General features: G+C 48.6%; 2 protein-coding genes across 6 annotated transcripts in view; one reads left to right on the top strand and one right to left on the bottom strand.

Moving 5' to 3' along the window:
* Positions 1-22981, bottom strand: part of bltp3b (bridge-like lipid transfer protein family member 3B) — a 28906-nt gene extending 5925 nt beyond the window's left edge. For 3 of the 5 annotated variants that reach the window (XR_015106124.1, XM_086146395.1, XM_086146396.1), the window contains exons 1-18: positions 22645-22981; positions 12099-12261; positions 11217-11255; positions 10153-10244; positions 9017-9206; positions 8802-8942; positions 8211-8378; positions 6360-6540; positions 6140-6223; positions 5581-5739; positions 5037-5149; positions 4815-4956; positions 4547-4740; positions 3711-4454; positions 2723-3387; positions 1915-1998; positions 895-1043; positions 205-380 (exon numbers count right to left, since the gene is read on the bottom strand). Coding sequence is in view for 4 of the 5 variants with exons in the window: in XM_086146395.1 (XP_086002521.1) it covers positions 205-380; positions 895-1043; positions 1915-1998; positions 2723-3387; positions 3711-4454; positions 4547-4740; positions 4815-4956; positions 5037-5149; positions 5581-5739; positions 6140-6223; positions 6360-6540; positions 8211-8378; positions 8802-8942; positions 9017-9206; positions 10153-10244; positions 11217-11255; positions 12099-12261; positions 22645-22688 (3528 nt within the window). In the remaining variant the exon portion in view is untranslated. The remainder of the gene's footprint in view (positions 1-204; positions 381-894; positions 1044-1914; positions 1999-2722; positions 3388-3710; positions 4455-4546; positions 4741-4814; positions 4957-5036; positions 5150-5580; positions 5740-6139; positions 6224-6359; positions 6541-8210; positions 8379-8801; positions 8943-9016; positions 9207-10152; positions 10245-11216; positions 11256-12098; positions 12262-22644) is intronic. The other 2 variants (XM_086146397.1, XM_086146398.1) reach the window with 1 other exon arrangement.
* Positions 22982-24383: 1402 nt separating this feature from the next.
* On the top strand, positions 24384-27176 carry ckap4 (cytoskeleton associated protein 4). The gene is made up of 2 exons (XM_086146383.1): positions 24384-24891; positions 25575-27176. The coding sequence occupies exons 1-2, from the start codon at positions 24583-24585 to the stop codon at positions 26751-26753; spliced, it is 1488 nt and encodes a 495-aa protein (XP_086002509.1). The 5' UTR covers positions 24384-24582; the 3' UTR covers positions 26754-27176.
* Positions 27177-27469: the final 293 nt, after the last annotated feature.

Here is a 27469-nt window from a genome sequence, read left to right as displayed (position 1 = left end):
GTAATTTTGGCCACAAACGCCACAAATTTTGGCTATTTAAAAGCGCGTCAGTAAATGACATATCCTTTACACACGGCTATTTTTTTTTTTTCCTCGCTCCCCAGCTTCCGACGCAGCTGAGAAAGGTCAAGGATTTATTTACTCATTGAGAAATTTAAAGGACGTTCTGCTTTTTAAAAGTTTCCAGAGAGGGGGATATCTCACGATGTCTTTGGTGGGCTCGTCGATGCTCTGCGAGGCGGCGCTGACAGTGTCTGGAGACACGCCTCCTTCCTGCTCCTGGCCCGACGCCGCCGCCGCCGCCGCCGCCGCCTCGTTGGCGCTCTCCGCCGCGCTTTGCTCACTGTTGGTGTCCTTGAATCCTGAGATGGACACGTCATCTGTGTCGGGACGGGAAAACATGAATCCCTCGCAGCGCGTGCACGGCAAAATGCTTCACACGCCGACATTTTATTTTCACGGGATTAGTTTTGACTTGTACATCAAAAAAAAAAAAAAAAAAAAAAAATGGAGGACCCCCCCCTTTTTTTTTTTTTTTTTTTAATTGAATAGATCTGTTACATAACTTGGACCTTTCAGATGGAGCCACGAAAGGAAAATACAGGGGATATAAATCCTTTTCCAAAGCCAAGCGGGATTTGCAGGGTAATTTGCTGTGTCACTACATTTGCACGTGTTTTTCCAAGACTGGAAAACTGGTCAGCTGCTTCCTGGGTTGGTTTTTGTTTTTTTTTTTTTCCCCAGAAGGCATAAAGAAGACTGACGCTAGAAGAAGCCTGGCTTTTTCGGAATAATGCTGCAACCTTCTGGTCAAAAGAGAAATGACAACTATGTACAGTGAGGAAATTCCTATTCTGTGTGTGTGTGTGTGTGTGTGTGTGTGTGTGTGTTCACCTCTCTCCAACAGGCTGTAGGTGTCTCCGTCCTCCAGCAGGTAGCTGTCTATGGAGATGTTGTCCAAGGACTGTAGGGATGGACTTTTCTTCATGTTTTTGTAAGAGACAGAGAAACTGGACTGGGAGCGGTCCCGCATCAACCGACCACTAAAACACACACACACACACACACACAGGTACACAACAGTGTGTTTACACACAGGGGGGAGTTCCTGTAGTATGATAATATTCCATATCTGCAGGGAAAACACTGTCCATGCACGCCACGGAGTTTCAACTACAGCTGGGAAACACGGAGGGGTTTCAAACACACACGTCACAAATCACGGATCAAATCCACAACACAAATAAAACCTTTGTCTGACGTGGCGTCGCTGATCTGACCTGTACCTGGATCGGTTTCCTGAATTGGAAAGTTTGGGGGGAAAATGCGACCAGGTCCGATTCTTTTGCTAGCCTTTTATTTTTAATGTCATTTCACAAGGATGTTTATTTTTTTTTTAAGCCGTTTCTTAATCGTCGCCGACGTCTTCGGTTCTATCCATCTCGGCTCAAAGAGAACCTCGACATCCCGCCCTCCGACTGAGGGGATCAGACTGATCTGGAATAAATGTGTATTACCAATATAACATAAACAAATTAACTACGACATCTAGCCATTAAGTTAAAGAATGTTCAGCTTTCCTAGACGTGTCGTGCGTCAGATATTTCTGTCGTTAAGGGCATTTTAGTACCGATTATCCCTCCTTCCCTCCCTCAGCCGGACGCAATCACAAGAAAAATCATAATGGAGGAAATCAAAATGGAAAGCTCTGTCGCAAAACAGGGATTCTGTTTTCGATTCTACCGGCGGCTCCACGAAGCAGGGGATATCGGCTTTACCGTGCACACATGCAAGTACAGCGCATGCTCACGGGGGGGAAATCAAACACACACGCTTGTGTTTTAGATTCACGAGGACAAAAATAAAAAAAACACACATTCGGGACGACAGCGAGTCGCAGATCCAGAGCCTTACATGTTGGACATGGAATAAAGGGAGGTGGATCTGCTGGTGTTTGAGGAGCTGAGGAGATCAGAAACGACAGACAAACTTCCTTTCCTTGGTAGAGAGAAAACACACACACACACACAAACACGCGCGCGCACACACACACACACACACACGCATCCCGTATGGGTCAAAGCAAAGGTCAAGAGGCCAAAAGACAAAGTGGGATGAGTCAGGAAATGCCGAGACAGTCACGCAACGTTGCTGACAAACAGGATGTGAAAAACAGGGGGTGGCGGCCGGAGGGCGGCGACGCTGACGGTGAGACGGACGGGTGAGGATGAGAGCGAAAACACACGGCTTCCGAGACAGAGATCCTTCATCGGTGTCGTCACGGGGGAAAAAAAAAACTCAAAAAGTGCTCCACCAGTGTAACGGGGAGGCAACGGTTCCTTAAATATTTACTCGAAATGTTCCTCCCTCCGTCCCTAAAACGCGTTTTTACTTCTGTACAATATTCAGAACATAACAGCTACACTACAATTTTTCCTTTTATCATACTATTGTGCACTCCTTACCTCACTTGTTACTAAGACACTTATAGTTTTTATCACTTATTTACTAAGATACTTTATAGTTTCACTGAGACACTTTATAGTTTATTTTTACTTCTAATTCTGCCTTTTTCTTTTTATTATTTATTACTGTTATATTTTCTGTAACTCTGGCACAACAATTTCCTTCAGGATTAATAAAGTTGTTCTTATCTTATCCTATCTTATCTTATTACGTGTGTGTGTGTGTGTGTGTGTGTGTGTGATCCAAAAGGTTGTACCTGGATATGGATTGGGGCATCTTGGCAGCAGCCTTGTCCTTGTCGCAGAGCGGGTCGCACAGGAGGTCACTCGCCTGGGTTCTGGAGTCCGGCCCGACTCCCGTTTCTTCGCCCTCGGCGAAACCGTCCGATATGGTGTCGCCCCCTTCCTCCGAGCTCCACCTGCCGGAGTTCTTACTTGAAGTCCTCTCCTCCAGGGAGGCTTTGCGGTCGGAGTCGGGTTTGGGGGTGGAGGTGGGGACCAGGGGCGGCGGCCCCGGCGTGGTTCTGCTCTCCGGTCCTTCTCCACATAGCAGTTGATCCACGGTGGAGGTTCCTTTGGCCGTGCCGCCGGTTCCGGGTCCTTCGTCGTTCTTCTCCCTCCCCTCCGCGGCGTCGACCGCCGGGTCCAACGTTCCTTGGCTCTCGGACGGGGAGAGCTCCGACCCCGCGGGAGACCGAGAGCCCTCCGCCTGGGCGACGGGCTTGAGAATCAGCGACACCTCCGCGCTTTTCAGCAGGAGGCCCAGGCAGACGGTGAACGGCCGGCCGTCGTCGGCGTGCTGGGACGGGTCCTTGCGGTCTCTCTTGGAGCCCATCTCCTCCAGGTCCTGCTGCAGGGTCTGCTGAAGAGCCTTGATGCTGCGCTGCAGGCGCATCAGGAACACGAACTGCCGATGGCTCACCTAGGAAGACGGACGCGGAGGCGTCAACCGCCGGGTCCGACATTTTATATTTGTATCGTCCAGGACTACAGATGGACATTAGCTATGAGCTATAATCTGGTACAAACATCTCTGCCTCTGTGCTCGATGTATTTGTACACTGTCCTAATAAACTTCTAAACAAACAAACGGGCGGAGGTGTTACACCGGGGCGGCCGTGAATCGTAGAATAGGCGATTTAAACGGCGGGGACAACCTGGATTCGCTCAGAGGAGCAAAACTAAAATCCTCCTCCAGCCAACATAGTTGAAAGCTACAGAAGCGAGACCTAAAAACAAACATACCTGAGCGCTCAGATGCTTCTGCACGTGCACCAACATGTGAACATCGGCGTCTCCGCTCGTCGGTGCCGAAGAGGAGGAAGGCCAGCCGTCCAGGGAAAGGGGTTTATGGAGTCCGTTGCTGGCCGGCAGTGTGGGATCGGCGCTCTGAGATGACGCGGGCGCGCCGTCGGCGCTGTAGTACTCCTTCAGCAGGCGTTTCTTCTGAAGCCGTCCGACGGCCTCCACCGACGCGCTTCTGGACAGGCTTGAGCCGGCGGAGTCTCTCAGCCTCTCCTGGTGGCGCAGGAGCTTGGCCGGCTGGCAGGCCCACACGGCGAGGGGGAAGGAGTCCACGAAGGGCTGGGGCCTCCCCTTGCCTCCGCGAGAGCCCTCGTAGTCCACCCAGAACTGGGCGAAGTGAAAGGCCCAGAAGTCGGTCGCCGCCGGCATCCTCAGGGCGTTCGCCGCCAGCGTGGGCGCCACCAGGCCGCGGTAGATGTCGTGCACGCGGGTGTCCTGCTCGTGGGCGTGATGCTGGAAGACGGGATGGAGGAGCGGCGAGGAGGAGGCGGTGCGGGGGAACGAGACGAAGGACGAGGAGAAGAAGGGCTCTTCCCGGAAAGCCTGCAGCAGAGCCTCCAGGTGGGACCGGGTGCAGTTGGCGGGGTGGCGGGTATTCGTGGCGACCATTTCTGAGGTCTGCACCGAGACGGAACGAGGCAGGTCGAGGGGGCAGGAGGGGTCCTGATCGGCGGGTATGACCAGCTGGGAATCGGAAAAAAAAAAAAAAAGAGTAAAAACACCATTTTTATTTTCAAACCGAAGGCGGCCGGCGTTCCCCGACCCGGCGGCCGCACCTTCAGCATGAGGCCGTCCACCTTGACGTCCACGTGCTCCTCGGGCTTCTGCGAGTCGTTGAGCTTGTAGATTTCCATGAATTGCTCCAGGCTCTGCCTGAGGTCCAGAGCGAAAAGGTTGATCCACACCAGACTGCGAGGATCCAGAACCAGCTGCAGGGCGTTCAGCTGGGCGTACAGGTTGGGGCAGGGAACTGCCGGAGCAGAGGGCGCGAAACAGTTGGGAAAGATGCGACGGTACGCGTCAATTTGCATTTCGCCGTCTTACTGGGGTAGTCTTTCCCGTCGGGGAAGTAGTACTCGGTAAACTCCACATGAATGGCCGGCATCTCCGAGGGAAGATACAGGGACTTCTTATTGCAGGAGATCATGGCCTTGGGGCTGGAGCGACGCTGGTCCGCTGTGGACACCTGAGACAGAAAGCGAGAGAAAACCACACTTTTTGAGTTGAAAGCACAAAAAATGCATGAAAGAAAAACGTTGTCCTAACCTGGTAGATGCTGAAGTCGGCCATCCTGAGGACCACGGAGCTCGACATGAGCTGGGCCTTGGGGGTTTGTGCGGGAGGACTGAACGAAGAGCTGGAACCGGTGCTTATCCTACCTGAGGAGCCGACGGTGTGGAAAGAAGAGGAGGAGAAATTCAAACAGAATGATGCAGAAAGAGAAAGAGAGTCACAACTCAGACGGCCGGGAAGGAGGCCTCCGCTTGGCGAGAGGTGTGTATCACCGCACCGCGCTGTGCGCACACACACCACGGTACCTGGCTCTAGGCACCAGCAGCACTGGGCCGGAGGCTGCGTTTGCGGGCTCCACTCTATGAGTCCATCAGCCTCCCTAAGCCCTACTCCTCCTTCTGCTCTCTGCTGACTTCCTACAGGCCAATACACATCGTCCCTAAGGGACACTGGATGACAGAAAACCCACAGCATCCGTGTGATTGTCGGGGTGTCGCCGTGCGTGTGTGTGTGTGTGTGTGTGTGTGTGAGGGCAGGAGACGAGGCGGAAAAATACGACAAACGTCTCGGTGTTTACCGTGCTGAGGGGAGCCGTGGGCCGGAGCCGCGCCCTGGTCTCGGACGGCGCTCTTCAACATCTCCACGTTGGACTTGAACTCGTCCAGGAGGCTGCGAGCCCATCCCTCCCTGGTCTTGGTTGCCTCGCTGTAGTGCATCCAGTGGACGCAGCTGTCGCCTGGCGGAGTTCGGGAGCGGGTTATAACGCCGTCGAAAATAACGACTATTTTAAGGAGGCGGCGGACGGAGACGCAAATCAGAGCCGACTTGGTCGGCGTGGGGCTCCGACTCCAGCCGGCAGAGCTGAGAGAAACCTCTTCGGACAGTTGTGCGTGTTTTCAAACTGGAGCGCTAAGCTCACATTTCGGGGGAATCGCGGCGAGTCTCTGCAGATGAACGTCTCGGGGAACTCGTAGAGATGGAGCGAAACAGGACGTCAGAAACCCCCGCGGTACCCGACCGACGTTCATCGCGAGACGAGATATTTTCGGTTTATATCACATTCGGACAAGGCTAACCGTGCACGTTGTGCAGGCGAATCGATATCGCAATTATCGAGGTCACTGCGAGCTTCTCACCTGCTCTGTGGAAAGGGTAGTAGTCCAGGGTGATGGAGCTGAAGGAGAGCTGCATGGCGCCGCCTGTGATTCTTTTATTTATGACTGCACGGAGGATAAAAGTACACGGTTGAAGAATTGCACTGTTTAAATCACAAAAAAAACATTACAATCCAAAGGAAATCAGGTTTTGCACAGACATGTTGGTTTTTACACTGTAAGTGTGTGCACGCGCGCCCACCTTTATCCACGGCGTGGATGTCGTCGCATATGTGCAGGTCGAGGTGTGTGATCTGGAGGTGGTGTGACGTCTCACACACGTCGTAGGCGCTGAACAGCTTCGCCATGGTGGCGCTCTGGTCGGCGGCCGTGGACGCCTGCTGGGTGCGGACCTGCTGGGCTGACGGGGGCGTCGAGGACACCTAGGACACACACACACACACAACTTTACTTAAATGATGCAATTGATTTGTTTTGAGAGGTTTTTTTTTTTTTTGTTTCATTCATATGGAAGAGACAGAGAAAGGAGTTCAGAAGGTCATGAGAACCTCCATCGTGCAGTACTCAGTTCTTCCAGCAGAGAGAGCGGTAGACCAAACGACTAGAGGCCACATCGGCGACACTAAGTAAAAAGAGGTTTGGTGTAGGTGCGTGATGGACGTGTCAAAGTAGGAAACCAGACTGAAAGTGCACGAAACGGAGAGAAAACAACTTGTGGGAGAACGTTAGGACCAGAGGTCGGCAACCTTGAGCACTCAAAGCGCGATTTCCTCATGAAAAGAAAACAGCGGGAGCCACGAAAGGCTTGAGACATCGAAAATGAGGAAAAACATTGCTGTTTATATCGATATACATCTACCATAACTTCTGGACTATTGAGCGCGCCTCAATATAAGCCGCACCGGCTAGCCGATCGCTAGCTCGGGCTTCCTCCTGCGCACTAAAACCGTCAAAGTCGTCTTCTTCGGTGTCGGAGTTGAACGGATTCAGAATTTCCCGGTTATTTCGTCGGTCCGATGTGACGAGGATAAACGTTTTAGCGGCGTGAAGCTCATTAGCGTCCCCCCCAAAAAAACGTCCATACATTAGCCGTATCGTTGTTTACGTGAAAAAAGTCGCGGCTTATCGTCCGGAAATTACGGTACATCTTTTTGCATCGATGAAATCAGCAAAATGCTACAGAGAAAATGAAATTTTATGTCTGCATGAAACAAAAGCATTACTTTCAAAGGAAACACTGGACAGCTATTGGAGTCCTACTTATGGAAACCAAATAAAAAGCCAAACTTAAATGATCCACCTGCAGCAGACCAAAAATGCCGTCTGCATGGTTTCACCGCTGAAAAGGAGCGTGCGGTTAGCTGTCAAGCGGAGTGAAAAAAGTTGACTATTTCCCTGAGCAGTGTGGAAAATATACTGCTCAAAAAAATAAAAGGGAACACTTGAACAACACAATGTAACTCCAAGTCCATCACACTTGTGTGAAATCATAGTGTCCACTCAGGAAGCAACACAGATTCATTTCGACTTGTTTTAAGGACATTACATCAAAGTTGGATCAGCCTGGAGTTTGTTTTTACACTTTAATTTGGAGTGTGATTCCTCATCCAGACCTCCATGGGTTGATACAATTGATTTCCATTGATCATTTTTGTGTGATTTTGTTGTCAGCACATTCAACTGTGTAAAGAGAAAAGTATTTCATAAGAATATTTCATTCATTTAGATCTAGGATGTGTTTTTTAAGTGTTCCCATTATTTGTTTTGAGCAGTGTATTTATATTTGCAAAATAATAGCCAACGGAAATGTTAATTTCACCCTGTGAATGTGATTTTTGCTCCTGAACCTCAGCGCACGGTGTAAAAGCACAATAAACGGCATCAAAAATGAAACGCGTTTTATTCTAGATGTTACACGATCACCGTAATTTAAGAAATTTAGAATTACAATTGGGGCTCCGATCGAGGACGGGAAGCGGGGGGGGACACGAATACAGGTGAGAAAGTGACATCGACACATTAAATGTTAAAAAGCGTCCTATTTATGGACATAAAGGATGAAATACATAATTAATATCCGACAGGGTGGCACCTGGTCCTCCGTGGCCATGCTCTTCCTCTGCTGCGCGGATTTCTCCATGGCCTCGCTGAGGGACTTGGCGTACTGCACCATGGCTTTGAGCTGGGAGTCCGTCAGCACCCAGAGAAGATCGTCCAGGATCAGAATGAGCTTGGAGGCCACCACGTTGCAATCTTTTATCTGCATCGGGTAAAAACACGGGCGTAAAGGTAGATCCCGAGGATCGAAAGCCGCCGTTCGTGTCACGAAGAAGTCGTCGTTTTAACGGCGACCGGTTTATTCAGCCGTTTCCTTAAAAGCTAACGACGAGGCGGCATACAGAAAAGACGATTGTACGTCTTATATTGAGCCGCATTCAATCTTCCGGAGGAATCTGTAGCCGTTTTTGTTTGAGTTTGGTGAAAGGAAAATGGCTGCTGGAGTCTGCCTTGCAGACAGCGACGTCCCACAGAAGGCTTGTTGTTTGCAAAAAAAAAAGACAAGGGGACGCTTTGGGGGGCAGCCTGGTTATAATTTGTCCATCACTTATCATGCAATGAATGTCTGATTGTGTTCAGCGGATTACTGAGCGTGTGTGTGTGTGTGTGTGTGTGTGTGTCTGACCCGTCTCTTCAGAGTGACTCGTATCTTGGACTGGTTGGTGATGAGGCGGATGGGGGCGCTCAGCATCTCATGTTCGGCGCTCTGGATGGCGTCCGCCTCGATTCGGATCATCTGCCAGCTGATTTCCTTAAATGTCAGGATCTGGAACGCGCGAGCACAACTTGAGCACGGCTTCCGCGGGAGCGCCGGGATTATTTTTCGAGGAGTTCGCTGACCTCGCCCCTCTGCGGGTCCTGGATGCGGGTGAAGCGCAGGTCACTGATGCTCCAGCTGGTGTTGACGCTGTAGACCTGCAGCTGCGAGAGCTCGAAGGAGGCGTTGAAGGCCTTGGCGCTGATCCGGATCACGATGGAGTTGATGGACAAGGACATCCCCTCCACCACTTTCTCGGCGAAGCCGTACTCGCTGAGATCGGATGGGAAAAATTATTTTTCCCGACCAAAAGGAATTGCTATTGATCCCTTCCGGCCCTCCTGTTTTGTTATGTTATTAAATAAGAAAAATGTCATTTAGAAGTAGCAAATAATCTTAAAAAAAAAAAAAATCTGATATGTAATAAAAGAGAGCGTAAAGAAATAAACTGGTTTTATTACGTGGATTTAACTTGCCGATCAGGCGGTCGGCGGGAATTTTGCATTTGGTGCTTAATCGTCCCTTAACTTACCGGCGACACACTTGATAGGAATAAGAATAATGTTATTTATCCCGAAGGAAATTGTTGTGCCAGAGCTTCAAGTAACAAACATAATAATAATAGTAGGAAATTGTATAACCAGTAAAAAAAAAAAAGGGGTGAGAATAAGAAATACAAATAAAACTGTGTCAAAGTAGCAAGTCAAGGCTATAAAGTGTCTTAAGTACAAAGATTTTGAGATTCCCTGCAGCTGAAGGGAGAGGAATTAAAAAATGCTGCAATGTGTTGCTAAATGTAACTTTGCTACACTTTGTCTAAACTTCATTTATGGACAAAGTAACCGCGCTCCTCTTTTTAAAACCATCAAACCGTCCCCGACCGGCTCTGAACGACTCTTCCGACGTCGGGTCCGCTGATGTTCCTGCCGTTCGCCGCAACAAATCCCCGCCAACATCTCACGGACGACGCTCTCCCTCACCTTATCCCACCCATAGCTTCTCCATCACCCATAGCTTCTCCATCACCCATAGCTTCTCCATCACCAGTGCTTTTCTGTGATTTTCTCTGGGCGACCTCATGGGAGGATTCGCAAAACTAAAAAAATCCACTGAGCTATCGAATCTGGGAAAACCCCTAAGTCGACGCTCTGGTGAGTATACGTTAATACGGCACCTTGACCGTCTGGCTTATTCTGATGGCATCGTACCCTGCACTCACCTCTGTCCTGACGCCGTTGCTATTGGAGACGGACCGTTGGGAGGACGCGGCTCATCACACGTACTCATTTCCATCTCCACTTTGTCCAGAGTCTGAAATAAGCGAGTGAAAAGAATGTCACCTGAGGGAAAGCGACTCAATCGTCAGCATCGTTTTTGACGATATTTCCGTTCTTTGTGTGTGTTCATCTTCCGCTGCTTTGGCCTTTCATGACAAACCGGCCTTGACGCAAACAATCACACACTTCTAAACACACGGGATTCCTTCAGACGGACGTTGTTCGGGTTCTCGGTGTTTGCGGCGCCCGGTGCATCAGAAATAACCGCTACTCTGGCTGCCGGTCACGGATAACGCAAACAAAACACCCCGAGGGGGAGACGTAGAAAGAGTTCCGGCAGCGATAAAATAATCTAAACTTAGCACAAAGAAGAGCGGCGTCCGCAGATGATTCATGGAGGTGAGGTTGTCCGCTCGAGTCGGGTACGTCACCGACTGGACACCGGACGCTTCCGTCGTCTCTCCTGCATCCTTTTCCAACTCCCTGTCCAACTCCGTCCATAAATCCCCTCTCTGGTCTTTCTCCAAACCTCCTGCCTGGCAGTTCCAACCTCAGCATCCTTCCATCAGCAAGTGATTTTAGTATTATTACTCCCGTTATCAGGCGAACCATCGTTCGTGGGAGAGATTTGTAAAGCGCATTGATTTCTCGAAACCCTCCCGTTGGCTTTCCCTCCCCCTCTCTCCCGATCGGATTCATTGACGACCTCGCGTCCAAGGACTAACGGAAAACACCTATTTTTCCGAGCTTCTGTTCCCGGCGGTGATTTGCGCACATCGGTGGGGAGATGTGGGGTTTTTAGAAACGCATCTTTGTCTGTAACTGGTGTAACCCTGTTCTATATGCCACTTAAACTGTGCCGTGAACTGCATGAGGTACTGAAAGTGAATTACGCGTGGAAAGCAGGCAGATAATTCCCTATTACACAGTTAATCGAGTTATTCTGATCCGCGTTACCAAAAAAGCTTTGTTCAAGAATACATGCAGAAATAACTCCGGCGCTTACCAAAGAGATCGGGTGAGTCTTCAACTTGGTCCACGGTATCTGTCGGGGGAAATAAAAACAGCGTCTCGGTCACAAGGCTCCTCGATTCCGGAAAGCAAACATTTGCTCTCTCGCGGAGGAGCGCCCGAGTGAGATGTACGAATCAAAATCCGACGCAAATTAGCCGGGGAGAATTAAATCGATTCGAAAAACTGCAGGCCACGCTTCTCGGAGATGGAGGAAAGAAAAAAAAAAAGGAGAAGAACTCGACGGGACTGGAACAGGGACGAGCAGATACGCCCCGCAGAGGCTTCATAAATCAAGAATTTCCATCGCGCTTGGGATTTGCAGCTCTAATTTACTTAGAAACCTTTCATTCGCGTTAAAATGCGTCGAATGGTACATTAAACTCTTTGCCCTGCCGTTCCAGCCCACTGAGGCGTTCGCAAGCAGGGACAATTTGTGCAGGTGAGAGCTGTTATTACGTGATTCAGACGTCCGTCAAACAAGAGCGGCGCCGTCTTTGCGTCTGTCTACTGAAATCCATCCAAATTGAACGAAGGCACGAAGAAAAGACAGGAAGTCAGATACGAATCAGCAAACCGCAGCGGCGGCAAATGGTGAAATACAGGAAGAACGCGCACAACTTCGGATTCGGCAGCTCTCTCGGAAATCCGACTCTTACTGTAAATGATGTGACTTCGGTAGTTTAATATTACGTGCACTATCACGCTGGGGGGGGGGGGGGTAATAAATACGAGGCGAGCGAGTGTTTGCGCCAGGAGAACATTCTGGAGGAAATAATGCTGCAGCCACGTTAACTTATTACAAGTTATTTACAGATGGGATGTTCGGTATGTTGGACGTTGTGGGTGAAAGGGTTTTTATTTACGAGTCCCTCACCCTGATGGCGGCCTTGTTGCAACACACGCGATTGATGGCCAGCCAAGTGGGCAGGTCCAGCAGGCTCTGGAGGACCTCCTCGTCCAGCTCCAGGTTGGTGAGCTGGCCCTCTCCCTTCAGGGTGCTCAGGTTGATCTTGTCCGGCGACAGGTTCTTAGCAAACCTGCGGGTAAAAGAGAGCGGGGAGATTTTCAGACAGAAGAATGACATTCACGTCAGAATATTTGTCTATACAGCAACAGGACAAGATATAAATATTAACTTTGTATATTTTTATAAGCTACAACGCTCGTGTTGTCTGTTGCTAGTTTCCATTTTTTTTTTTCTATTTTACATACGACTGTTTTAACGACCTCAACTCCACGTTGAAATGTACGCGTTGTGTGACGACTAAAAACACATCCCGTTCTGTAAAAGCGACAATGGAAATACGCTTGACTCGCGGGTAAAACCGCTTTCCTTTACGGATCGTCATTAAAAATACAATCAAATAGATAATAAAGAGGTTTTCCAGGGCGTGAACGGCGCAGCGAGAGGTAAAGCCGGGTCAGACGCTCGATTAAACCTCACAGCTCGGGGTGACCGCTCTTCCAAAGATTCGCAGGGGGACCTTTAAATAATCACATTTCATATTTAGTGTGTGTGTTACCGCAGGACATAAAACCCGAACCTTGTAGCTTTAGCGCCTGCCGGCTTCTTCTTTAAATCAGCGTCAGGCCAATATCGGCATTTTTATTTATTTTTTGAACCACAAATCTCATAAAGCTTGAGTAACAGTGATTCATGCTCGCGCTGTTTGCCGGGCACATTTGTTTGTTTTAGTTCAAACAGACTTAGACAAACAAAGTGTTTGCCGTCCACACAGTCAAAGGCTAATAGTTAAAAGTGCCCTTATACTAGCTGGTTTATTGACTCTTGCACGCTGACCGCTAGAAAGGAATCTGTTAAAATATAGATAGGATTGATTTTGCATTCCTTTAGCGACAAAAGCTGCAGCGCTTTGACTGCGGAGTGTAAACTTATTGACGTTTCCACGCCGGAAAAACAGCCGCTGACTTTAACGGCTAAGTCATCAGGCGGCGGCGCAGCGAGGCCGTTAATGTCCCCGCGGTTCTGGATACAAGGAGGCGGTATTTTCGTCTTGATTTGACAGATGAAAACTCGCTCACACACACACACACACACACACACGATCTCGCTCGCTAATCTCTTAGCCACAAGGCTGTAAAGTTCAGGGATTTATTGTTTATTGCACGGCTAACTTACAGGGTTTGTTTGCGGAGCACTGATATGTTGACCGTGCCGACAGTAAATGAACTGCAAACAGTCGATAAGCTGGTGTGTGCACACGTCGTGGATTCTTATATTCAGTTTGTTTGCCTTATATGTGGGGAAACGGTCTCTTGCCTGAGGCCATTTGGGCGTCCAGACGGGAGGAGCCGGGATTCAAACCCCAACAAACAAAATATAATCCCTTTCTAAGAGGATACAATCATCCAATGGAAATGGTAAACCTAGTTTTAGATGTGATCGAAGATGTTGGCAGGGATAAAATAAACACACACCTCTGGTAGAAGGGTACAGAAAAGAGTACAGAATGCACTGGGAGCGGAGTTGTGTGTATTGTATGTGCTTACCCACGGTTATTGGTCTATATTCATGCAAATATAGACATTAAAAGGGGGAAAAAAAAGGTAAAATAGCATGGTAAAAATGGCCGAAATGTATGCAAATACTGTACAGTAGTACGGTAGAAACGGTGTTTTGCTAAACGACAGATCCCTTAGCAGAGTGAAAAAATAAATCGTCACCCTCTTAAAATAATCGCCTTAGTCATATTTTTACAAAAATGTTTTTCTTTTGCCTAAATCATCTCCTCATGATGCTGACCAACTCTGGCAAAATTGCCTACATACTCAGTTAAACAGACTTTAGTAGAAACTGCCAATGTCAAGAATGTGTCAAAAGGTCCAGTTTTTTTGTGTTTCCTGAAAAATCTGAAAAAAATGACTTTATTTAAAGCGATTATTTTAAGAGGGGGACGAAATGGTACTATGACGGCTATGTTGAATGACCACAAACGGATGGATTTCCCCCTTGGCTCGGCCGAAACCTCTCTATGAAGTTCTGCTTTTGAGCGAATCACATACAGGTTTCTACATCTTACAGTTTTGTCTTACGAGAAACACAAAAGTTCCCACTTGAGAACTCGTATCCTTCCAGAAAGGCCCGAAAAGCTACTCTAGTTTGGGAGGTTAGATAATAACTGGTCACTAGCAGCCCTTTTACATGCACTGTGCTACATATACCATCATTTAAGGCGCTACTTTTTCCAAACCCTTTGAACGCTGGGGCTTAAACAACGATGCGGCTAAGCTACGAATTTATTTTTTGGGCTAACAAGCTTCACGTGTATCCTCGTAGCATCGGACCGATGAAACTGCGCTTCATGCGCGCACCCTCATCATGGAAAACACGCAAAGAAATGCATATCGTGCAGCGTTCAAGTTAAAGGCGATCCACCTGACCGTCAAAGAAGGAAATAGAGCTGCTAAGATAGCGATGGGCTGGCGTCGGACAAAGCGGGGATAGAAAATGGCTTCATGGATGGACTTTTCTTTGTGTTATTTATAATTCATCTTTTTCATCAGCCGTGTTGCACGGTTGGGAAAAAAAAAAAAAAGGCATTTCCAGTATGTTTTGGTGGATGTTACCCGTATGTGTTTAATTAAAGGTTAAAAAAAAAAAAAATGTTGCTGTGTAAATATCTCATGTTACAACGTGGACACCCTGCGGCTGATATATGTACACATATATTTATGTAGTTATTTTTAGATGCGCTCAATAGTCCGGAAATTACGGTACGCATTGCTATCTCGCTAATCTGCTGATTTCCAATAAGTTGTAAACACAGCTTCAACTTGAACCATAAACCACGCGGGAAATATCTGCAGCGCTTATCAATCAAGGCCAAGAAGCAGGATAGTTTCACCTCTCTTACTCTCTATAGTAGTACTTTCAAAAAAATACCTGTGAAATACTACACGAGGGCGAGGTGACGGGTTGCCGCTTTCGGCGTAAGAGACACAACTGTGACTGAACGGCGTGTTCTTGTCCTTCCAATTGCTGCTCCACACCTCCGCCTGGCAGCGTGAGATGTTTCTCCTAACGTGACGTCCCTGTAAATTATTCAGTGGGAGCAGCAGACGCAGGAAGCGCTCAGACCCGGCAAACCGGAAGGACGGAAACAGGCGTAAAAAGGGTCGCGGCGCAGAAACGACGACGTTTCGGCGCGGTCGTATCGGCGAACACGAACGCGGAGACGGAAAAGATGGGCGATGGATGGATCGACGGATGTGAAACCGCTGAGGTGTTTCAGCCTTGTGACCGCTGAAATATTAATTCCCCGCCGCTGATCAAGTATCAACCGACCGGCCTGTTTTTTTTTTTTTTTTTTTTTTTCCTTTATCGGGGGTCACATGTTGCTTCTCACCCGGCGCTCTCGCTTGAGGAAATAGTCTGATAAGCCATGAACGATACGCAAGACAAATCACTCAACATTTACACTAATTAGGTTTAAACTGTCTCTCGGTGTCTTCCATCTATTCAGTTTTTTTTTTTTTTTTTCAGCGAAAACAGGGCATTGGTGGAGGTCGGCTTGAGGGCCAGAAGAATTTCGGTGCCAGAAAAAAATCCATTGCATTCTTGGGCGGATTTTCTTGCCTTCTCAGGGGAAACGTCACTTTGAAGCGGGTTTGAGCTGTACGAATTCTCTGGTAACCTTATAATCTACTTTTTTTTTTTTTTAAATATATCTTTCCATGTACCAAATCAAGGCCTGTGATGAGATCAGGACGCAGGCTTCAGATTTCCCCCAGATTTACCTTCGTGTTTGCCCAAAACGACGACGGTTAAGCTAACAAGTCGGCGTGTCGATGATAAAACAGTTGTAAACAAGACCCGTCTCCCAGCATCTCCAAGGATGACCGATCAATATCTTGCAATATTGTTCATTATCATCGTTTCTCCCGACTGATTTTTTTTTTTTTTTAAATTGAACTCAGATAAACTAACAGTACATCATTTCCCCATGCCTCCTGCATGAGCCTTCGCCACGATCGTTTTGAATTTGTGCAGCGGAAGGCTGATGTTGCAACTCTAGCTTTAACCACAACACACTGAGCGCAGACTGTCGTCTGCACACTGAGGTCTGTTGATCCTGTGAATGGAAACAGACTCCGATGGTGTGTTTGCGGCACGATGACACCGGTGCCAGTGAGAGAGGAGCTTCGGGGCAGATGACTCAGACGACAACCGGCCCGTTTAGGAAACAATGACGGCGGCGTTGGACGGAGAAAAAGAGGCGAAAAAGAAGAAAGAAAAAAAAAAAAAACACGAATATCCAAGAAACTACACAATTGAACGCAAGGTTTTAATCCTTCGCTTTGAGATTTATGTTTGGTGACTCAGTGGAAGGGTTCTAGGTCTGAAACCTCTTCTCGGTCGTTTCCTCTGGGTGGGACGGCTGACCTGATCAGGGGCGAAAGCAGGGAAGCAAATCAAGAACAAACACGAAAACTAAAAACGGCGTACAAACGGCGGGCGCGTTAAACCATGAGGGTAGATGGGAACAGTGGGCCTATAAACTAAACTGTACACTAAAAACAACCACTGCTGCTGCTTTCATACCGTCAAACATCTCATCTTTTTCACCTTCATGCAGTTTGTATCTGCGAGCACTTTATACTTAACACCTTATAGATTGTTTACTGTAACTGCGCACTTTACTGTTAATTCTTCTTCTTCTTCTTTCGGCTGTTCCCTCTGATGGACTCCTTCCCGATCCTGTCCAGCCTGGTCTCTCCCAAAGAGAACCTCCACATCTTCGTCTCTACGACCTCCAGTAAAAACATGTGCAAAAGTGTCGACTAGCAGCGAACAAGCGATATTTTCAGTGAATGAATGAACAACTGAAGAGACGATTAAAGAAACTTCTTGTTGTTTATGCCAAGATTTTACCTTTCTGGCACACTGGAGAATAGATTTTCCTTTCTGTGGCCCCTGAGCTAAGATGAGTTTGTCTTGCCCACCTTTCCTTTCGATCCTGCTAATTGACCTCTTTTCCACACTCTCCATTGCTCTGGACCGTTGACCCAAAGTACTTGACTCTGTTATTAATATTAGTATTATTTTGTTCATTTCATGTCACCACCGCATTGTGAAAAACATCTTCTCCATTCCTCTGTATGTCCAGAACATGCGGAGAAATAGCCAATAAAGCTAACTTTGACTTTTGGATAAATCAATAGATGCATGTTTTTTTTTTTGGTCTTATCTGTGTGCGACAATGACCAGCTTACACACTAAAGATATCCTCCAAAATTGGGAATCATTTTCGACTCAATGGTGCAGGAGGTGTGAGCGACAGCTGGGTTAGACTCCGGCCGCCGCCGCCGCCGCAGGATAAGCGCTATAGATGATTTAGGAATGAATGAATGAAATCCCCGTAATGCAATGTGAGGACAGACACTTCTCTCTGGAAATACCGACCAAAACTGATCGGACGTGACAATCGTCTTGTCGTCGTGTCATTTTGTCGACCATCTTGTTCTGATAAGAGTTCACTTTCTGTGATAACGGCGGCGGCGGACCGAATAAACGCCCTCCTGTGGGATAATAAACCCGGTCTGGATCTCAATCTCGAACATTATCCGGTTTTCTCGTACGGAGAAAGCGGCGCGTATTTACCGACAAATCTTTCCGCTCTTCGTGCTAATCAAAAACAGTGGCACTAAATGGAACTGCGGTGCTGGCTTGACTTCCAGGAATGTCACGCCGCTGCTCTCTAACCTGACATCATTCTGAGAAATAACCTGTTTTCGCAATAACAGCAAAGCATAAGGCAGCTCGACGCCTTCCCGGAGGGTGCTCGTCCTCCAAATAGGACGGACACTGCCGTTCTTCACCTCCACGTTTGCGGCCGACGCACCGCGGGCCCGAGACATCCCGCTATTCTCGGGCGGCTTGGAGAACGGAGTGAGATGATGAGACACCCACTCCATGACTCACACTTTAATGGTCTTCCCACAAAGCGGTGAGCAGCTACACGGGGAATAGCGGAGTTCATCATTATGGTGACTGTAACCGCCCGCCACTGCGGAAACTCACTCTGAAGAAAGAGACGTGACAGTTAAGAGGCACGGTTTTCTTTGATTCGGAGATTTAGAGGCCAACTTGACACGGGATCGGCCGCCGTCCCACATTTTGGCGTTCGGGTCCGCTCTCTTAAGCTCGAGGGGTTTCCGTCGCGGCTTTACGTGATTTTTGTCGCCGTGGATTGCGTTGTTTTGGCCTTGGAGTGGTCTGACAAGACGCTTTTGGAGAACAACAACAAGAGCCTATCAGCGAGTTCGCAAGGAACATAAGGGCAGATGAATGAATTGGAGTTTGGTACAAAAGAAATCCACAAAAACAAGGACGGGGCCAGAGCGGGGTGAGGTTAAGCCCGTGTCAAGCCGTGGCGTAAGCTCCCCTGTGACCTCTTGACATGACATACCAGTCAGGACGGAGAAGGAACCCCCACACACTGTGGTGTGTTGCACAAACAGCACTGATGATCCATTTACTCTTAGGGACGCTAATTTCAGTTTATCACTTGTTCCGCTTAACCAATTTCACGGTCGAGCCAGATCCCGGGACACGTCCGCCGCTCGGCAAATGGGATTCTTAAAAAAAAAAAAAAAAAAAAAGAAAAGCCTTGTTACCGTTGTTTTACAATGACATTGCAATTTCAGCGCTAACCGCACGTCCGTTATGTCGTAACATGACAAAACTCCTTCAGCCCAGATCGGTGCTGGTGACTTTCCCTCTTCGGGAACCCAAAGAGCCTCTTGGCTGACAGGTGACGCTACCGTTCTTCGGTATTTTGCATACTAAAGCAAATACGCAGATATCTAGTTCAATTGAGAGAAGGCAGTTCTAAGTCTTGCTGCTGACAGAACACTGAGGTTGCACAGGTACCTCACAGTTTTAATGACTTGCGTGTAAAGCCTTATGCCGGGCTTACGACAAAACATACCAAAAAAAGGAAAGTCAGAGGGAAATTTGGAGAGTTTAACTTGAGCCCCGGCGCTCCCGTCATCTCGATGGCTAAGTATAAGGCGTAATCTTAGCAATCTTAGATCAGTCCTTTCCAAGTCTTGGGCTTTCTACAATAACTATATGTTCGATATGATTGGTTGTCTCTACGGTGACGTAACGCAATCAGGAACCAATAGATGAGCTACGACAAAACCGCAAACAGGAAACCTGGTAGACAATCACCAAAGTAAGAGACGGTGTTTGTTGAGCGTCATGGACGAACCGGAGCAGGGAAGGACGACCTGATCAATACGGAGGATCGTCCAGGAAGAAGAGCGGACGGCGGAACCCGGCTTGGACGATGTCAACTCTCCAGGCGTATCACGACCCAGGGGAGAAGGAAAAGCGATGGAGTGAAATAACAGAGGCTCTGCAAATATCCGGGGAAAACCTTGCATGGTGGGGAAAAAAAAAACAAATCCTCAAAGAATCTAGTTTTGGCCTTGTAATGAAAGACCCTGTGAGATTCACAGTCTTTGTAAAATCTCAGACTGAGACGTAAAACTATACAAATTTACCATAATTTCCAGACTGTAGAGTGTATCTCAAATTAACAAAATAAATCTTTGTGTACATATAAAGGCCGCAATTGTCTACAAGCCACAGGTGTCCATGTTGTAATATTAGATATTTACACAGAAACTTTTTTTAAACTTTCAATTCAACACATCGCAGTAACATCCACAAATACATACTGGAAATGCTTTTTTCCGAACAGTGCCTGTAAAACGGCTCGATGAAAACCATCAATGCTATATAACACAAGGAAAAGTCCATCCATTTTCTATCCCCGCTTTGTCAAACTCCAGCTGATCGCTATCTTAGTCTTCCTCCTGCGCACTAAAACCATTAAAGTGGTGTCGGTGTCGGACGTGAACGTCCTCAGAATTTCACGGGAATCTCATTGGTCCCGTGTGACGAAACTAAATGTTTTGGTGGCGTGAAGCTCGATTGTTTAAAGCTGCAGTGTTTAAAGCGTGGGGAAAAAAGTAGCGGCTTCTAGTCTGGAAATTACGGTAGATGTGAGCAAGCGTGAGATGATACTTTTCCTCATTTCATTGTTAAGACGGGAAAATAATATTCAGTTTCATCCCTGTAAAGAAGTGGATACAATGGTTAGAAGGTCACTGGCTGGAGAGCAAGTAGGACCGTGACAATGGAGAGGAGGGAATGTGTCGATTCTAGCTCTCCGTTCCCAACGATGTGTGTTGAGAGACGAGCTATTCACTTCAAAATACGGCGCTCACGTATTTTCAACTTTCAGCTTAAACATGACAGCAGTTCCTGACTGCAGGTTTCTCTACCTCTACCTGAGTGTGTGTTTGTGCAACTGGATCTAGCTCCTTCTGCCGCTGGTCCACAGCCATGTTGATATTTAGGAGCGTCCGGGATGCGGACGAACCCGCGCGTCGACGTCAACTGACCCTTTGGGGCCTCGAGGTGAAAACATCCCTGTCGATACTCCTCACCACTTTGGGAAAAGGCTGTGAATCTGTTGTACTGGATACTGATGGGATACGACAATCCACCAGAGGGGCACCAAACATCTACGCCCGCGGAAAAACACTCTCCGCTGGTTTGATATGTCATGCATGCCTCGGTGCACGGAGCAAAAGAGAGAAACAACCCTCTGACAGGCGCCTCCTCATCCCCTGCTAGATTTGCACAGACATGCTTCCTCTGTGACAAGTAAGCGTGGGTTTGGCCGAAGCTGAGCTGACATGTTGAAACCCACAACACAGTGCGCCGCCGAGAAAGCACACTCACGGCGAGTGGGAAGAGGCACAAACTATCCTTGGCCGACGCTGAGGAGGCAGCATCGAGCAGACAAAATTCACACGGGGAAAAATGCAAAAAATGTCCATATATTTACGAGAAAATAGCACCGACTGCCTCCTTGCACTTTGCCTCGGCTTCTTATCTGAGACACGGATGCGATCAGAGCTCTCGTATCAGTGACGTCACTGCTCCTTGAGTCATGTCCCGTCAGAGGTGATGCTAATGCTGCTAAGGGCATACACACTTGTGTGACACACACACACACACACACACACAGCCAGCACTATCGGACATTCACACTCACCTTACAGCACTGGGACGGTGAAGGGTATGAGAGTCAAACACACGCCGTGACATTGCGAAAGAGAATGAAGGGCAAAGTAACCCTGTGGGCTGAATGACTTGTTTTATCAGGTTCAGTTACAAAAGCAGTGTAAGCACCCACGGTGAGAGTGTAGGATTAATAAAAAAAAAAAAAAGAAAAATATAGTAATAAGAGGCTGCCTTTAACACAAAATAGTCGGGATTGATTGCAGATCGACACCCCACGCTTGGATTTTTGCCTTCCAACGGACAGGAAGGTAAAACTATTGACGGATTTGCTTTGCTTAACAAACACTGACCGCGTTTTATAACTTGTTTTTCTTATTTTAGGACAAAAACCAGCAGACAGTGGCACTAGATGTCAATCATCAGCTCTGGCATGATCATTTCTGTCCAAATCTCGGCCTGGTAATAACTCGTGCACAATTTAATCGGGACTCCAGCGAGGCACCTTTCAGCGGTTTCTTTGACCGCCCTGCGATATAAAATGAACTTTCTCTTGGAGTCTAATTCTTACTCCCAGCTGTAAATGCTTGCAAATAGAAGTTATTAATGGGGTGCTAAGTAGGTGGCAGCTACTCCATGTGCAACAAAACACGGAAGTCGTTCAGTCAAATCCCCCCAGGGGACGACGGGGAGGAATAAATAATACAGATTAAGTTGAATTACGCTTTACAGAAGGCCTGATTTGGAGGCTGAACGATGATTTCGGTGGAGGTTATGCGGGAAGGTGCGGTGCGGTGCGGGAACACGGCTTTACCCGTGGTGACCTGGGCCGCGTCACGACGCGTGTCAACAAACTCGTTGCGCAAGTCGGCACTAAACCCCCCCCTCTCTCTCCCCGACCACCATCACCTTTTTATTTGAACGTTTATCTCTCGGGGATATTTATTCGGATTTCGGATATCAGCTGAGATTTTTATTTGTTTTTAAACAAACCCGGCCGCTCCACCCAACCGGTCCGACCTGTCATAACGCTGTCACGGAGGTGGGTGGGGGGGGATTAGCTTGAGCTAGCTTAAACCCGATGCTAGCAGGTTAGCCGCCTAGCCGCGTCAGGTTAGTGACACCGGCGGAAAATGGATTTGACACTGTGACAAGCAGGGGGACACTTTTTTTGAAAGTCAAAGCTTCACAGCAGAGATTTAAATATTTGAATAAAGTTGTTTTTCTGTGAATTATGTTAGTGCGACTTGGTTGCTAGCTAACGTTTTTCCTGACAGCTGAAATCCCTCCGCCGATTATACCCCCCCTCCTCCTCCTCCCCTCCTCCTCCATCCTCCCCGGTCTGCCCGGGACTGACCTGGAGAGATGCTTCAGAATCTGCTTCTTTATAAGACCAGCCATGGCCGTACGGGTCCGCTATCCAAAGCCGCCGGTAGTCCGAGCCGTGTAGGCTAACCGGCGAGCCGAACCAGCCCGCCTGCTCCCTCCGGAGGTACGAACACACAACTCAAATTCGCCCCCCCGCTTTGGTCTTCATTTTTAACGGCGTTCCCGCTTCACTCTCCGGGAAACGAGGTGGTGGTGGGGCGGTGTTCCAGACCTCCAGCCCGAAACATTAGTCCACCGGGTGCAGGTACGACGGATAAAGAGCGGAGAAACGGCCCGGGGCGACGCTGCAACACCTGGACGGCGTCGGGGCGGAGGGCGTCCGTTGTCACGGCGTCTGGGCGTGGCTTTGTGTTGCGTTCAGGGTCCCATCGGAGTTCTCAGCTCCCATCGGAACTTTGGACCAGCTCTTTAACCGTTAACTCGATCACTTTCGTGCCGTTTTAACGACATGTTCTCATACTTTGCGTATAAAAACGTCTGAAATTAAATTAAAGAAGAAGAAGGCATCAGTCGTGCTGGAAGATTAAAAATAAATGCGGTTCGTAATTGTTTTTCCTCACAGGGGACTAAAAGGTTGTGAGTACTTCAGGGGAAATCGGTCATCACAGTTGCACCCAGGTTACCACTTTTTTGGAGTCCTGTTGTATTATTTTATTTTATTTTTCACGATCGACGGAGAGCCTTGGTACATTTTTCTTTACCGCGTTGGTTTATTCGGTTTAAATCTATGCAAAAGCCCATACATGGCTGTCATCACCTCTCATCTCCTCGTCTCTCCAGCACTCTCCTCTGCTATTGCCTCACCTAGCGGCGAAGATTGGTATTGCACGCATCGGTCCACCCACTGTTGACAAAAGGGTCTTTATTTTCCGAGTGTGATTTTTATAATTTTGCCAAATTTAATTAGATTTTTTTTTAGTTTCAAAGAAAAGTATTCAAAGGGAATATTGTAGTCAATGCATGCAGATTTTTACATGTTTTGGTTTTTTTTTTCCGCACGGACCAAACTTGAAAAACAAACTCGTGCTCAATCGATGCATTCCTCGATGCAGCCCATATTTATTTTCTTCCTTATTTCTTTTTAATTTCACGATCGGGAAAACTGACAAAGAGGCATTCACGTCCCATAATAAACTTAAAAATGAATTCACCGATCTGTTTTGTTGGTGTTTTTTTCTGCAAGGTTGAAGCGATGATGATTGAATATTTGACTTCATGTGTAGATGCAACTTTCTCTCCTGATAATCGCTATTTAATCGAGAAGTTGCAAAGAAAACCCCTTGGCTGACGAGGCTGGCAGCAGCTGCCACGTATGAAGGGAGGAGCGAGGAAAAGGGAAAGAGTCAAGGCTCCTCCTGTGCGTGGCGTGTTTCGAGGAGGAGGAGGGGAAGAGTTTGGACAAAGTTTGCATCAGTCTGCAGTGGGAGTTTACAGATTTATTAAAAAAAAACTTGCGAGGAAATGAAAAATAACAAGAGAAATCAGATAAAGAACCATGTCAACATGTGTTTTACTTTCTCATACATAAACATATGACCCACAGGCTGTACTTAAAAATGTGATATTATCACAATCCATGTTTGAGTAGAAGGTTCATACACTCCCAAAAGTAGTGAGTTGAAGAAAGTAAACTCCGATTTTAATGTTTATGAGGGGGTGATTTAGTTTGCGGCGCAATTAGAAGTGTGTGTGTGTGTGAGGGTGTGTGTGTGTGTGCAGGGACTGGTCGGCCGTGGGACGGCCCCCATCCGCATACCTCAATGCAAAGAGCCCCGAGAAAGACACGACGCGCTCCCTGATACGCTGCCGGTCCACGGTGGGCCTGGGCTCCAACGCTCTCCTCCATCCACGACTGCAAACACACACTCTCTCACACACACACACACACTGCGAGCTCACTCCGACGATGACTTCGAAGAACCGACACAAGAACAGCGAGAAACCCCCCGCGCCTGTGCAGGAGGATGTGTCCAAGAAGGCGCAGAAGAGCAGCGGAGGGGGCGGCGGAGGGGCCCCGGGGTCCCGGGGCTCCGGTGGGTGTGCGGGGGCCCTGCTGTCCGCGGTGTTCTACGTCGCCCTGCTGGCCGCCGCGGGCTTCGGCGGCTTTTACCTGCAGCAGGTCGTGGAGGAAATGCGCCAGACGAACGCCAGGCACCAGGAGGGCGCACTGCAACACGCACAGCTGAGCGCCAAAATGGAGAGTATCGGTCAACAGGTAGGCGCACGGTCAATCGATCAATCGAGGGAGGGATCGGAACCCGCTGCAGGGGTGGAGGACGTGGGGGGCCAAAGATAGAGAAGGAAGTAAGACCCCCACCGGGTTCCTGGTGACACATCCCAGACCCAAGACTTGTACGTTTTGTTCTGGTTGGGGGTTGGGTCACCCTGCCTCATCCATCCAAGAAAGTAGGGTTTATTCTCAAATAGATTGAGAAATCTTGAAATTGGGCGATTTACAGAGCACCTCGGGACCCTTCCAACCACGGTTCAAGAGTAGAAATAAATGAATTAAAGGGATGGGTTTGTACAGGAGGACTATTTGTGACGTGCGGACTGAAATAATCTGTGGTTTCATTCATTGCTTCACCTTCATCCACATGCAGTGGAAATCACAGTCAGTCTAAAGTTGGCATCGGCATAATGTGCTTTTGTTACAAATTTAAGGGTGTTTTGTAAGTCGGTTAAATTATCAGAATTATTCACGCTTTTAATTACTTTTTTTTTTTTACATTTTTTTAAATGAATTGCATCATCCATGTCAAGAATGGCATTTCTTGCAAATCAATCTGTGTTTTTCAGATTTTTTTTTTGCCTTATTCACATGAAAAAAAGAATGATAAGTGTAAAAGGTCTCATTTCAAATGGTGGGAGAAGTTCAGAGATGTTTGCGTCCCCCAGGTGGAGTCTCTGCATGGCGCGGTGGACGGGCTGCGGTCGTCGCTGGCGATCACACGGGGGGAGCTGGAGGGCGCCGTCGGCCGGATGAAGCTGGGGGAGGTGGAGACGAGAAGGGTGGAGGAAGCCCTTCAGAAGCTCCAGAACGACCTGCTCAGGGACCTCTCCGAGGGGATCCACGAGGTGAAGGAGGCCCGGGAGAGGGATTTCTCCTCTCTGGAAAAGACTGTGGAGCAGCGCCTGGCCGAGGTGAGCCAGTCCATCAAGGCCAGCGTGGCGGAGTTCACCGAAGCCCAGGGCGAGTCGCAGAGCCAGCTGGCTGAACTCAAAGCCCGTCTGGACGACACCGAAGACCCCGGGCTCATTAAGCAGGAACTGTCCGCCATTGTTGAGGCCGTGGCTGAAATCAGGACAACCAAGCAGGAGGCCGACACTTCGGCCGACTCGCTCAGGGAGCAGATCGGCTCGGTGAGGGAGGAGCTGCAGACCCGCAACCGGGAAGTGGCGTCGCTTTCTCAGGAGCTGGAGTCGGTGAGGACGGCGGTGCAGGAGGCCGTGGGGAGTCTCAGGCGGTCCGTGTCCGAGGCCGAGGCCGGAGTCCAGTCTCTGAAGGACCAGAGCGAGACGGCGGAGGTCGGGCTCCGGCAGGCCTCCGAGGCCGCGCTGGAGATGGAGAGGCGGGTCGGCGCCGTCGCCGCCGACGCCCTGAAAAGATCGGACAACCTGGAGAGCAGGGTGAGAACGGCCGAGGAGAACGGGGACGCGCTGTCGGCGTCCGTGTCGGAGGTCGCGTCTAAGGTGGAATCGCTTTCGGCGAAACACCACGCGCACGAGCGCGCCCTCGCCGCGCAGGAGCAGGCCAGCGAGAAGGCCCGAGCCATCCTGGGGCGGGAGCTGGAGGGGCTGAGGGCCGCCGTGACCGAGCTCATGTCCGGCGGCTCCCAAGGGGCGCCGAACGCCGCCCTGGTGGAGGAACTGACGCAGAAGCTGGCCGCCCTGGAGGAAAGCAGGGTGACGCCCGAGCAGCTGGAGAGCTTACGCGGCTCCGTGGCCGGGCTGGAGGGCCAGGCGGCCAAGATGGAGCGCCACGAACGAGCTATCTCCTCCATGCAGAGCACACTGGACAGCACCATCAAGACTCTGTCGAGTTTATCCAAAGCTCCGGGGAAGAAGACCAAGTAGTCGGCCGAGTCCCGTCCAAACGCGGCGCCGTTCGGCCAGGAAAGTGTGACCGTGTTTTTCTTTTTCGGGTTTTCATTTTTTTGTTGGGAAATGAAGGGTTGAGTCACAATGTTGCACATCTAGCACACGAGGAGGAGGAGGACGGAGAAGGACCGCCGATCTGTGAATTCAAATCCACGCTCATTCTGCACTGTACTTTTGGTTTGTCATGTTTTCTTCTACTGGATGTTAAAAAAAAATTGTTGTGATGTCTTTATTTTAATTTTTTTTTTTTTTTGAAATGCAATAAGCTCCCAATTGTTTGCTCACGACATTTTCTTTTACAAGAATAAAACTCTTTGTCAACCCCAAACAGCGTTATTTCACTTAACTGAAATACAACCTGAGTATAAAATGGGACACCTGAGATTGCCAGGACGTGCAAATGAGAGGGTGAACGGCTGCGTGTCTTGACGTCGTGTGAATAAGTGAATGATGATATGTCTATTGAATGTATGAATGAGGAAGTGAATAGTTGTTTCTGTGCACGTTAGTGGTTGTATATCTAGACAGTCGCTCTTCACTTAACGACAACTCAAGAGTTACGACTTTGGCCAATTTTCATTGAACGAAAATATCTCGAAGTCACGATGTCCATGTACCTTCTGTACGATAAGTCGGGCTCAGGCAACTGGCAGCGCTGAGATACAGCCGGCATCTTCTCTCCTTCAGTCACC

This window comes from Fistularia commersonii, chromosome 5, assembly GCF_037954325.1.
Source record: "Fistularia commersonii isolate RoL2024-O1a breed Wild chromosome 5, RoL_Fcom_v1.0, whole genome shotgun sequence".
NCBI classification, from domain to species: Eukaryota; Metazoa; Chordata; class Actinopteri; order Syngnathiformes; family Fistulariidae; genus Fistularia; species Fistularia commersonii.
This window is presented reverse-complemented; position numbering and strand designations above follow the sequence as displayed.